The sequence below is a fragment of the Hemibagrus wyckioides genome, linkage group LG04 (assembly GCF_019097595.1).
Source record: "Hemibagrus wyckioides isolate EC202008001 linkage group LG04, SWU_Hwy_1.0, whole genome shotgun sequence".
Classification (NCBI taxonomy): domain Eukaryota; kingdom Metazoa; phylum Chordata; class Actinopteri; order Siluriformes; family Bagridae; genus Hemibagrus; species Hemibagrus wyckioides.
The window spans coordinates 22,840,022-22,854,101 of NC_080713.1; the positions used below are offsets into that span (position 1 = coordinate 22,840,022).

The window sequence follows — 14,080 nt, forward strand, 5'->3', positions numbered from 1 at the left end:
CATACTTGCTAATGTGAAATAGAATAAGACCGCAGGCATTAACACTGTCTTAGCATGTACTGTTAGCTTAACACTTCTCCCTACTTAACATTCTGACTTGAAACTCCAACCATGTGTTTCATCATTTTCTCTGAAGAAACCATTGAATTCCTTCAAAAAGTTTTGTGTGTTTGTGCTTTATTTTAACAGGAAGGAGTGTTTCAGCTGGAACCGGAGTACATTGAGAGTGGCAGAGGGAGATCCCCGTTTCATCCCAACAGCCCTACAACGTCCACAGTGTCCAGTAAGCACTCAATAACACAACTTTTCAACAACATGTCCCTCTCTCTGCTTCCTCTCTCACGAGCACCCCCTCCTCCATATCCATATCTATTCTCAAAGCTGCTGTGTTTCACAATAAGAGCTGTGTGTTTTGAGCCTTGGGAAGTCTGTATGGAGGCTCTTCAGCTATTCAGGCTTTCTACCTCCCTTGAATTCTCACATAAGCACTTCAAGTCAAATCCATCAGCTCTCCCAGTCAGAGTCCACAGATTAAGACAAGGATTAGAATGGGAGAAGCTGGGAAGTATAGGAGGTGAATAATGAGTTTGGTCATTTCCTGCTGATGGAACGGCCACAAAGCTCTTCACAAGACTGTTAATTCTCTCTTTACACCTTTAGATAGATTAATATCATTCCTATTACTCCAGATTAAGATGCTAAATTGATTGTTCTGTTGGCATGAGTATGTTTTGACCTCTGTACTGCGAGGTATATTTTTTAGTTATACTTTAGCTGCCACCTTGTGGCATATTAAATAATAACAACTGAAGTGTGATCAATATTTTAAATGTGCAATAGGTAATAATAATTATTTTTTGGTACATAATAGGTGAATACCCCAACAGTCCTTCTTCTAATCCATGTGAAGTTGCATGTTGATAAAGTTGCAACATGGCTTTCAAGCATTTGAATGCACTTCAAACTGATGTCCTTTCTAATAATACTTCTAGTTAGCATGCTAACTGAAGTTGACCCACCATAAGTTTTGGAGTAGAGCTTTGTGTAAAAACCTTTCAGTAAAAAAATCCTTTCAATATAGTATTTTTCAACTCCACCCATTTAACTCTTAGAGACCATTTTCAATAACCCCATCCCTCAATCCTCACCCCTGTATAATTACCTAAAAGCTTTCCTTTAGCAAAAATTACATTTCTTATCACTTATCAAACCAGAAAGAATATTCAAAATATTAAATAAATAAATGATATATCCTTCCTTCTTTCTGACTCTACAGGGAATCAACTGTTTGTAGCGCTATACACTGATTACTGGGAGAATGATGCAGCGCTGTATCGCCTCGGCAGCCATAGCTACACTAGGACGGAAGTAGGAGACAGACAACAGCTAAATGGTAAGAAAAACCCACATGAGCTTTTAATTAAGCATTACAGCCTTACACATTAATCCAGCACAAACAATCACTTACTCACTCACTCACTGGCCCCTTTAATTCATTCCAGATTATGAAGGCTTTTAACACAGATATTGTCTTTATGTAAATATATTAAGGAAGCAAAAAAATGTTCACATCAGCCCCATATAATTTCTTTTATTATATCTTACCAGTACCACAGAACTGTATACTATAGATTGAGTACTGCTATTCTTTCAGCGATGGAGCATGTTTTGCTACTGAGTTGTTATAAATTACGATAACTTTTTTTTTCCTTTTTTAGATTCATATCTATGATTTGTGTTTTTCTCTTTAATGTCTTAATGTCACATGCACTGAAGACAGAAGACTTGCCAATGGATTGGATTGGAAAATGTACCAATCCTGTGTTTCATGCCCATGTCTGGCCAGATCCCAATATTCAGTTTGAAATTGGTGTGTTGTTATTCCAAAAGGGCAGAAAACTCACTGACTGATGCATTATAATTCATTAATTTGTCTTCAGTAAGTGCTTCATCCTGATCAGGATCAAGGTGGATCCACAGCCTATCCCAAGAACACTGGGTGTGAATGGGACACCAGTCCATCACATGGCACCAGGCACACACACACACACACACACACACACATACACATACACACACACACACAATGAACACACAGACACCCAAGCTCAGGACTGTACAATGTATCTTGGAGCTGTGAGGCACCCAATTGTCCTTAAAATCTTAAATAAACCTATGCTTTCATCATAATAGAGCCCCCGGGAATTTCCTTTAGTCTGGGTCGTTAGCTGTAAAAAATGTAAGAACCCTGCTTGAAGTCATCATGATTTCAGAAGCAGGCTGAATTGAACATGCAAATGGTTTCAAGATGAAACAGCAGAAGCACACACTGACACACTTACAAATTGTATGTTGGACAATATCAAGGCTTTCACGTATTGAATCTTATGTGGTGAAAGAGGAAAAATGCTCCTGGTTATTAGGTCCAGGCTCTAATCTATCCCACCTGTTCCACCATCTGAACATTGTATGTAGGTGATTATAGCTGGAAGTACTCAGCAGGAGGCTCAAACACAGTAAGCTTTTTCAACTGACATGCTTTCAAAAACCCTGATCAAGAAATAACCTCTAAGGTAGATCTGATAATTTGATAATTATTTAGATCAGGTGTGTTAGTACACACAGAAAAAAAATAATATTGAGGATCAGGATTGGAAACCACTGCATTATTCTTGAGCAAAAACAGCTCTCAGGCAGAGAGTCCATATGGAATCGCATTTTATCATCAATCAACATCAGTGACCTGGTCTGATGGTTGAGTGTGTAGTAGTTTCATGCTGTGAGCTGGTTTAATGTTTGCCTTATGTCCATACATCCTGCCTCAGAGGTTCTGAGCTTCATTGAAGAACACTGGAAAAAATTAACATAGCCATCGTCCCTGCCTTTGTATTGTATTTATAGAGTTGTCTTAGAGTATTGCCTTTCTGTGTGTATGTTTGAGTGCATTTCTGATGCACACCACAGAGGGGCATTGTGTGTCTGAGAATAAAGGAGTATATTCTTCACCTGTAGGGGGGCTCATGTAGTCCGAGCCCCCAAGTGTGTGCCATTAATCATACAGAGAAGCAGAAAGGCATGTGTGACAGATGCCATCTATCTCTACCCACTCTCAAACAGACCCATCAGACCTACTGCAAGCCAGTCACAGAAAACTGGTCATACAACTGTCATACAAACTGAGATCTCACTGCACCATGGAAACCTCTGCGATTTCTGTGTGTGTGTGTGTGTGTGTGTGTGTGAAGTGTACAGAAGAGTTACACGCAACTTCATTCATTCACACAACTTCACATTTTCACATGATTTTTCATATGCAAATTTTACAAACCTTTTGACATGATTCATTTCTTTTCATCTTTCACATATAGTGCATATTATGTGCATATTATAACATGTAGTGCATGTTTTTATTTTTTACATGGTTTTTCCATTATATATAAATATACTACTCTTGAGTTTATATGTAATTCATTTATTTTTACATGCAACACATACACAATTATTCATTAGTTAAGAATTTCATTTAAAAAGTAGAGCATTTCTCTCTCTTTTTTTTTTTGTTTTTACATTTTCCCCTTTATTATTATTACTATAAATGGCTCATTAATTCATAGTGTTATTTTCATATTATCATATGACTGCCATGGTCACAAAATGATCACACATGATCATTGAAACAGATGAAAAAACACATGATCACCTCTAAAATGTACTCCATAGAGGGAACTAAAGCTAAACTAGGGTGAAGGTAAATATTCTTAGTCTAGACTGAAAAAACAAAAGATGTAATGGATGTCTCTGTGCCTAATATCTGCTGTGGTAAATTTACTCAATGCTATGGACTATGTCTGTCAATAGAAAATGTTACCATTTTAAATATTTCAGTATGGTTTCAGTATAGATATGTGGATAAACATCAATCTGTTGCTGAATGACAGAACATTTGATAGGTAAAGAAACTGAAACCAAATGATTGTTCAAAAGGTTTTGCTTAAAAAAACGGCTGCTCAGATGATTATTCCACAACTATAACAACTTCCTGCAGACTTCAGCTTCCCCTTGAGAACTGATAAAGTGTATCTGGTCTGTGTGTCTGAAACTATTATGCTTTGGCAGACAGTGGACAGCTATTTTTTATCATTAGCTGCGTTGACACATTTCCTATGTCCGTTTTTTTCTCAGAGCCGAAGTTTGTTGGTTCTGTGGTGATCCCTGATAACGATGACCCTGCTGATGACAAAGTTTACTTCTTCTTCACTGAGAAAGTGTCCACTACAGAGGCAGGAAATAAGGCTGTCTACAGCCGGGTGGCCCGTGTATGCGCTGTAAGTGATCAGAATATTAAAATTAAATGCATTTCTTAACACTTCTTAAGATGGCAACATATGTCTTGAATAGTTAAGTAAACTGTAGTAGTTTTAGCAGGTTGTATCATCAGGAGGACCAACTTTGTGTCTTTCAGAATGATCAGGGTGGTCAGAGGATGTTGGTGAATAAGTGGAGCTCTTTCCTCAAGGCTCGTTTGATATGTTCAGTGGCAGGACCCAATGGCATCGACACCCACTTTGATGAGCTGGGTAAGAAACATAATCAGTACATCTTTAATTCTCATCAGTGGTACACATTTATATAAAATATCTTCAGAGACAGCTCTAGTTTGCCAATGTGGGCCATTATTATTAAACTACTGCTTCTTCAGTTGTGTGCAAATGTTAAAGGTAACTTAAGGATGAGGGCCATAATTCAGAGTCAGAAACTTACATATATAGGTATAAAGGTTCAATTTTATAACTATATATATATACCTATTATACCTTCTGCCTTCCATTCAGGAAAACTAATCTATACAAAATGGCACTAAACCAAGCAGCAAAGCTATGAGTTTCTTCAGCAGATAGAGTTGAATGTAAAAGTTTCTCATTGATATAGATAGCTTGTTATAATTAGGTACAATATTGTCATTTCTCCAGGACCATGGTGATACACATAACAATACAAAACTGTCCAGTACCATTGTCTCAGTGTAATGTATATTTTTTGACTGTAAACAGACTCAGGAAAAACTATGGATTATCATTTCAGCCCAGAGTTAAATACATAAATAATACACAAATAAGACATTACAAACTATTAAGTATCACCAGTTTAAAACCAACATTTATATTTCATTCGTCTTAATGACCGATGTTTGAGACATGACTTTTTAAACTTTTGTCACTGTCTTATTCAGAAAATTGAAACTAGCATGACATGAGCTGATATATCATTATAGCTGGATTTAGTCTGGTTTATTCCATGATGACACAATCTGTACATGACCTATACACACATTTTGAAACACTAATGATAGTTTAAAAGGGGTTAGCCTGATTTTATACAATATTCCACACAGTCCATGTCTGGTGACACAGCCTTTAAAATGACATTTTGTGAGTTTCATCATAAGTTTATTCCCCTAAGGTAATGTGTAAGTCAATAATATTAGGTGGCATTTAGAAGAAATCCCATTTTGTGTGGGAGGTCGAGTCTATATGGAAAGCTGGACTAAAACCAGAGGGAATGTTTTGGCTACGTAATTGCTTTGTTGAAATGGCAGTAATCAGTATGCATAGAGTGGTGAACACTTCATCAGTGTGCAGAAGCTGATATAGAATAGCATACTCCTTACACATACACATATATCTTCTATGAGAGAGTGTGTGGGGGTTTTTGCTCAGTGGTGTGTGTTTGTAAGCTTTCTTTTGCTGTGCAAGTTATTTTGGTTAGGCTAGCACAAGTAGGGGATAGAGTTTTTTTTCAGTGTTCACATTCTGGAACTAGCTACTGATTATTACCTCAGGAGTATGTTGTTCATTTTATTGTTGGTGCCATTTATTATTTACAAACTTTTCAGTATAGTTTCTAGAGTTGGGGGTTATTTCTATATTTTTACTTCAGGTGGCTTGAGGGAAAGTTATCCTCAAAAGTCTAAAATATTTGTTGGTTCTGTCTCAGACGTGAATGCTCCTGCTCTTCTTCTGTTAGCTGGTTAGCTGTTGATGAATAAAGCAAGTCTCTCTCTCTCTCTCTCTCTCTCTTTCTAACACTGTATTATTATTAGCAGGTGACAAGACTTGGACATGCACTAAATCTGTACCTTATGAAGCTCAAAAAATAAATAAAAAATAAATAATACTATAAAAACAGTCTTCATGCTAAGCACCTTCTTTGGCAGATTAGCCAAGTCAGCTTTTATGTACAGTATACTCATCAGAGGCACAACTGATCTCTGAACATTTAATGGGTGTTTGCGTATGACAAGATATCTGTGAAACCATGCTTTACAAGTAAATTGAATCGTTTAGGTTGGAGCTAAAGTTGTGAACTGGAAAACGTCAGCACTATTGCACAATAGGATCTGTCTGAGGAATCATTTGAACTAGGATTTGGATTTGTTGCTTTGATGGATCAGACCCAATCTGCATGGAAGTGAGAGAATTTCAGTTGAATGTACTGCATGCACATAGAAAATGACCGGCTATCTGCCGATTTAACGCTTGCTAGTGTGAATGTAGGAAAGCACCCAGTTGACCAGCTCACGCTAACATTTTTCTATACCAGAGCAGTCAAGCACAGACCTTATCACATACTCTATAACTTAACATCACCCAAGGGAGCACATAAGCACAAAGCAAAATGCAGTGCTATCTGGCACTAAATCAACAGTACACTGCAGTATCCTGTAGCTGACTATATGAGCACAGTGACAAAAACAAACAAACAGATGAAACAACATTGGCAGTATGGACTCAGTAACACAGCCTGGCAATAGAGACCAGCTGAGACAGAGTCTCAGTTGAGACAGAGCTGAACTTTCTAACTGAATGAAACAAAAAAAGACATTTCAGACAACATAACCGCAGTTCACACGAAAATATGCACAGACACACACATATACAATGCTTTTATTTATAAAAGAAATTCGCATAATGACACGTCCAAGGCATGTATACATTCTTTAAGCATTTGACATTACCGCTAACTCACAGACAAGGTAAATAAGAACTAGCTAACACAAACAGTCTGCTAGGAAATTCAGACATGGCTTCTCCAAACAGAGTGGTTACCCATAATAACAGAAATAACAGAAATGTCCAGTGTTGCTTGGATTTTAATAAGTGGATCTGATGTAAGGGAGAAAACACAACGGTGAGTGTTGTTATATGCAGTTTTCAGTCTGTTTATTATTAGGCTCAGATTATGTGGCATTTGGCATACAAGTCCTTATGAATGAGTTGTTGCCATAGAAACAATAAGGAATTGGAACGAGCGCATTAATATAAATTTTGAATTACAGTCAGCACTATAGTACTATTGTCAGAGCTGCCGTTAGAGAAAATTAATCAACTTCTGATTATTAGATTTGAGAATTCAACAGTGGCATGAATTATATTATCATCCCAATATTGAACTCTCACACCCCCTCACCCACCCCAAACACACACACACACACACGCGTATATCCTGTCTCTTTAATATTTGTTCCTTGTTTATGAACAGAGGATATCTTTGTACTCAAGAGAAAGGATGAGAAGAACCCTGAGATCTTTGGTCTATTCAGCACAACCAGGTATATCTAAATTTGACATTTTTTAGTACAGGTTCTTGTACATATTCTGGTCATTTGAAGAGTTTACAAACACAAATTCTCTGCATTTTTAAAATGCTTACTTTTTTTTCTTCTTAAAAATGTCCTTTCTGCCTTTACAGTGCCGTCTTTAAAGGTTATGCAGTATGTGAGTATAACATGGAGGAGATCCGAGCTGCATTTAATGGTCCGTTTGCACACCGGGAGCACACTGACCACCACTGGGGTGTGTATGAAGGGAAGGTCCCATACCCTCGCCCTGGATCTGTGAGTCACAACACGCTACACAGTTATCCATACACTGCATTCTTTTTCATAACAGTGAGTTATAGAAGGTTGTCAGGGCTTTATATTATATCTTGTCCCTACTGTGGTGCAGGATGATGAGTTTATTTCCTGGGTTGCAAATAAATCAAATTTGGGAGATTATTACATAATTTCAAAGGCTTTTTAACACCTAAATCTGATAAAGGAGCAAAACACTGAGGGGCTGAAATGGGAAATTTTTAATAGCAAATGCAATTAGGGCTTGTGATTGTGGATGAAATTTCCGACCTTTTAGATGACAGTATTAGGATTTTATCACTTTTTTTTTTTTTTTTGGAAAGGTTAGACATATGAAATGCTTCTCTGAATAAATACACTTTATTGCCAAAAGTATTCGCTCACCTGCCTTGACTCGCATATGAACTTAAGTGACATCCCGTTCCTAATCCATAGGGTTCAATATGACGTCGGTCCACCCTTTGCAGCTATAACAGCTTCAACTCTTCTGGGAAGGCTGTCCACAAGGTTTAGGAGTGTGTTTATGGGAATTTTTGACCATTCTTCCAGAAGCGCATTTGTGAGGTCACACACTGATGTTGGACGAGAAGGCCTGGCTCTCAGTCTCCTCTCTAATTCATCCCAAAGGTGTTCTATCGGGTTGAGGTCAGGACTCTGTGCAGGCCAGTCAAGTTCATCCACACCAGACTCTGTCATCCATGTCTTTATGGACCTTGCTTTGTGCACTGGTGTACAGTCATGTTGGAAGAGGAAGGGGCCAGCTCCAAACTGTTCCCACAAAGTTGGGAGCATGGAATTGTCCAAAATGTCTTGGTATGCTGAAGCATTCAGAGTTCCTTTCACTGGAACTAAGGGGCCAAGCCCAGCTCCTGAAAAACAACCCCACACCATAATCCCCCCTCCACCAAACTTTACACTTGGCACAATGCAGTCAGACAAGTACCGTTCTCCTGGCAACCGCCAAACCCAGACTCGTCCATCAGATTGCCAGATGGAGAAGCGCGATTCGTCACTCCAGAGAACGCGTCTCCACTGCTCTAGAGTCCAGTGGCGGCGTGCTTTACACCACTGCATCCGACGCTTTGCATTGCACTTGGTGATGTATGGCTTGGATGCAGCTGCTCGGCCATGGAAACCCATTCCATGAAGCTCTCTGCGCACTGTTCTTGAGCTAATCTGAAGGCCACATGAAGTTTGGAGGTCTGTAGCGATTGACTCTGCAGAAAGTTGGCGACCTCTTCGCACTATGCGCCTCAGCATCCGCTGACCCCGCTCCGTCAGTTTACGTGGCCTACCACTTCGTGGCTGAGTTGCTGTCGTTCCCAAACACTTCCACGTTCTTATAATACAGCTGACAGTTGACTGTGGAATATTTAGGAGCGAGGAAATTTCACGACTGGATTTGTTGCACAGGTGGCATCCTATCACAGTTCCACGCTGGAATTCACTGAGCTCCTGAGAGCGACCCATTCTTTCACAAATGTTTGTAAAAACAGTCTGCATGCCTAGGTGCTTGATTTTATACACCTGTGGCCATGGAAGTGATTGGAACACCTGATTCTGATTATTTGGATGGGTGAGCGAATACTTTTGGCAATATAGTGTAGCTCCAGGGATAGCACCATAGAAATGTATTATGGCATTGATAATTATTGGCACCCATACAAATTAGCATATTATATGTAAAAATAATATGTAAAATATTTTTCTTTTAAAAAATAGTAATTTGTATTTTAATAATAAAAGCTCATGTTGTGCACATATCTGTCTTATTTGTTGAAAAATGGGAAATAAATACAAGCACATCCTAAAGTGATTTATTTCCCTTATATCACAGCAGCTATCCAACAATTACATCTTCATTAATTAAAGAATGACACAATTGGAATTTATATTTGTTCATAACTTCATGAAATAAATTCCTGTGAGTTTTCTGTAACATGCATTATCCTGGTCATGTCCTCATTTCAACGGAAGATCATTTTCTTCCCTACAGTTTATCAGGATATTCTTTCTCTTTCTTTATTTTTTCCCACTTTTAGTGTGCCAGTAAGATTAATGGCGGTCAGTTCTCCAGTTCTAAGGGGTATCCAGATGAAGTCCTGCGCTTTGTGCGTTCCCATCCCCTCATGTTCCAGCCAGTGCAGCCGGTCCACAGGAGGCCCATCCTCCTGGATACAGACGGTGGACGCAAGCTGACCGAGATCGCTGTGGACAGAGTGGAGGCTGAGGATGGACATTATAATGTCTTGTTCATTGGGACAGGTATTGTGATATGTCCACATATTAAATTATGATACATTTACATCAAAACAGATGATGTCTATTAGACCAATGAAAAGAAACATAACAAATAAGCAACATTTATTCTCCTACAGATGATTCATTCGTGCTAAAATTAATCACCATTTTCAACAAGGAGGCCAACACGATTGAAGAAGTGCTTCTAGAGGAGCTACAAGTGTTCAAGGTAAATGGACAGTAGTGAAGATTTGGCGTTACATTTGGTTTTTACTATGTACTTCCGTTTATGGTGACATATATATTTGTGTATCATAGGTTCCAGTGCCTGTTACTGAAATCATCATCTCAAATAAAAGGGTAAGATATTTACAATTTATTTTGTCCTGAATCATTTTATTCTTCTGCATCATTTTCAAGTATAGTGATAATGTGAATAAAATGCAGTCATTGATGCTGCCACTAGATGGCGATAAGCAGCACAGATCTACATTATTAAACATGGTACTTTAAAGATGAGCAGGTAGATGAGAGTGATACAACAGCACTAACCTTAACAACAATAATAATAATTATTTTGTAGTTGTATTATTATTTATTTATTTATTTATTTATAATTATTATTATTGTTGTTGTTATTGTTATAATAATAATAATATTATTATTATTAATAATAATAATAATAATAATAATTATTATTATTATTATTATTATTATTATTATTATTATTATTATTATTATTGTTATTGTTGTTGTTATTGTTATTAATTTATTTACTGTGCTTTTTTTATTCTCTTCATTATTGTATCCCATGGAGTTAATTACAGTTTGTTCTCAATGTCACAGCAACACCTGTACGTGGGTTCAGAGCTGGGAGTGACGCAGGTTCAAGTGCACCAGTGTAGCCTGTATGGCTCAGCCTGTGCCGACTGCTGTCTAGCCAGAGACCCATACTGTGCCTGGGATGGACACACCTGCTCCAGATACATACCTGCTGGCATTTACACTCACAAGAGGTACACACACACCTAAAAACACACACACAAGCCAGACCCACAATTGTGAGCAGGACAAAACATAATTCTTAAAGCAATTATCAGGAAGGCTCAAGTGTAAAGAGGTGAGTACATTAGTGGGATAGAGGATGACATCTTTATTATTTATCCTATGGCACACAGACAGATATTGAGGTGATTTAAAAATTAATCAATACAGTCAAAACAACAGGAGGGAATACTTAAACATTACCAGTAAAGCATTTTGCTAATGTCTTGGGTATTGAATTACACACACACACACACACACACACACACCTTCAGATGAAACACGTCTGTGTATAGACAGAGAGATGCTGCAGATTCTGTATGTTACATAGTGTTTGCCATGCTGAGAGGTAGAACAATACACACACACACACGCACACACACACACAGATGGGCTGACATTCTGATCACACACTCATGTGTACAGGCATGGAAATCTTCCTGCTCCGGATGCTCACTGCTGCGGTACACAGAGAGAAATGCACACAGGGTTTTAATTATGGCCATTACAGAGGCTAAGATGGAGACGTACTCCTGGTGAGAAAGAGTGAAGTCTCACCTCACCTCCTGCTGTCTCATGTCTCCTACTCATCACCTACTGCCTTTCTATTTCACTATGTGTGTGTGTGTGTTAGTTCTGGCAATTTCTAGTCTTCCATCTGAGACACTGATGTGTCAGTTTATAGAATCTGTGCTAGTTACAGAGGCTTTTTAAGATCAAGATAAACGTGTGCATGTGTGTCTGTGTGTCTGTCTGTCTGTCTGTGTGTGTGTGTGTGTGTGTGTGCTCATCAGACCAGAATAAAGGTTTAGCGTAGGCGTTTCCCTAATCCAGTGTTGTCAGTCCTTTCACAGCCATCAGGTTGAACCCATTAGCACTTTATGCTAACACCTCCCACACATGCTAATGCTCATCACACACTCATTCTGCATGTACAAGAAGACACGGAAATCACAAATAATCAGTGCTGAGTAGCCGTCAGTGCAGTCACAGGCAGGATGCTGATGGAAAAGATTAGCTGCTCGCAATTGATTTCATTCTGAGATTAAACATCAGCAGGGGAGTGACAATCTATTTCTGTCACCCCCCCCTCACTCTCTCTCTCTCTCTCTCTCTCTCTGCCTTCTTCATTTTTTTGCACCGCACTTTTTTTTTTATTTCTTAAATCCTGCATTTGATAAATGAGTGTCAAACAGAACACTTGGGATTTGGCTGGGGGAGTTCAATGCTTCTCGTTGCTTTTTTCTCTCTCTCCAGGCGATTCAGAAGGCAGGATGTCCGTCATGGCAATGCAGTGCAGCAGTGTAACGGTCTCCAGTTGAACGGTGCGTGGAGAGATTGTGTGTTGATCTTGAATGACTGAGACCGAATAACGCATTCAGATTCCATTAACACCAAAAATCATAATTAGTAATATTTGTTCGAGCATAAAGTTCTGTCAGTAAGATATTTACTTACTTTGTTTAGTTATTATACACACTTTTACATTTACCAAGCATTACATATCTCCAGGTTTAAGGTTGGGGTTAACTCTGACTTTAACACTAAACCTGAAGGCTGTGTCAGGCTCTATGTCTTTTTTTTTTCTTTTTGAGTCATTGTCAATTAAATTAAATGTCGGTGTGTGTTTCAGAGGCTCAGAGCATATCAGAGAAATTAGTGTATGGAGTGGAAAAGAACAGCACTCTCTTAGAGTGTAGAGCCCGATCCCTACAGGCTTTACTTACATGGTACAAAGTGAAAGGAGTAGACATGGAAGAGGTACACACACACACACACACACACACACAAACAAACATACAAAATTCAAGTTTTATTATTTTAGTCTGCAAAAAATTTAGTTAGTAAATAGTGGGGCAAAAATATATTACTGAAATAATAAAAGCAATAATAATAATAATAATAATAATAATAATAATAATAATAATAATAATAATTATTATTATTATTATTATAATTAATTATTATTTTATTTTTATTTTATTTACTTTATATTATTTTATTATTATTATTATTATTATTATTATTATTATTATAATTATAATAATAATAATAATAATAATAATAATAATGTTTTTTTGTTTAAACCTGCAAAATTTACTACATCATGCAGGAGTCCTAAAGTATTTTAACTGTGTAGATGTCAGGAATATTGCTATTGAAAAAGAATTGAAAAAGAAAAGTTCTTTATGAACATGAAACAAATAAACAATCATTTTTATTTTTTTATATTTTATATATTTTATATTATTTATTTCTTTTTTATTCTTTCTTTCTTTCTTTCTTTCTTTCTTTCTTTCTTTCTTTCTTTCTTTCTTTCTTTCTTTCTTTGTTATTTATTTATTCATTTTTAAACAATTTACATACAATATTTAATTGGTACTCCCATTCCTTGAAAATGACTAATATTTTTAACGAAGAAATTTATTACTAAGGCTAAATTCTTATGATGTCTTTTTTAAATTAATTTTAAAAGTCTGTGTATGTTATAAACTAATTTGCACATGAAAATAATGTATACATAATGTTTACTTAGTAAACAGTGTCTCAATAAATGATAGGGAGGTGTGATCCGGTACCTCCCCAAAGTTGATTACAATCAAATAGGCAAAGGTTTATTCCTCTCATATCACAAACCACAGCAATTTGTCAATTTTTCTTTATTAATTAAGGAATTATATGCTGAGTTATAACACCTATAAACGGCTGTTCCACCATCAGCCTCTCTTGAAAATAATTTTTTAAAAAATGGCAACTTTTCATGATAAAGATACAAGCTAAATGTTGTCCCAGTAGATTAGTCTTAAATTATGTCATGTCATACTTGTCGGTGTGACTGAACGGTTACTATAGAAACGGTAATACATTTGAATGAGTGCACCT

General features: G+C 37.2%; 1 protein-coding gene across 1 annotated transcript in view; it reads left to right on the forward strand.

Moving 5' to 3' along the window:
* sema3e (sema domain, immunoglobulin domain (Ig), short basic domain, secreted, (semaphorin) 3E) overlaps nucleotides 1–14,080 on the forward strand; it is a 37,275-nt gene that overhangs the window by 21,304 nt on the left and 1,891 nt on the right. The window contains exons 5-16 of the mRNA XM_058388213.1: nucleotides 190–283; nucleotides 1,277–1,393; nucleotides 4,183–4,325; nucleotides 4,463–4,577; nucleotides 7,540–7,609; nucleotides 7,750–7,894; nucleotides 9,955–10,177; nucleotides 10,291–10,382; nucleotides 10,472–10,513; nucleotides 11,000–11,169; nucleotides 12,455–12,522; nucleotides 12,831–12,958. Coding sequence (XP_058244196.1) covers nucleotides 190–283; nucleotides 1,277–1,393; nucleotides 4,183–4,325; nucleotides 4,463–4,577; nucleotides 7,540–7,609; nucleotides 7,750–7,894; nucleotides 9,955–10,177; nucleotides 10,291–10,382; nucleotides 10,472–10,513; nucleotides 11,000–11,169; nucleotides 12,455–12,522; nucleotides 12,831–12,958 — 1,407 coding nt within the window. The remainder of the gene's footprint in view (nucleotides 1–189; nucleotides 284–1,276; nucleotides 1,394–4,182; nucleotides 4,326–4,462; nucleotides 4,578–7,539; nucleotides 7,610–7,749; nucleotides 7,895–9,954; nucleotides 10,178–10,290; nucleotides 10,383–10,471; nucleotides 10,514–10,999; nucleotides 11,170–12,454; nucleotides 12,523–12,830; nucleotides 12,959–14,080) is intronic.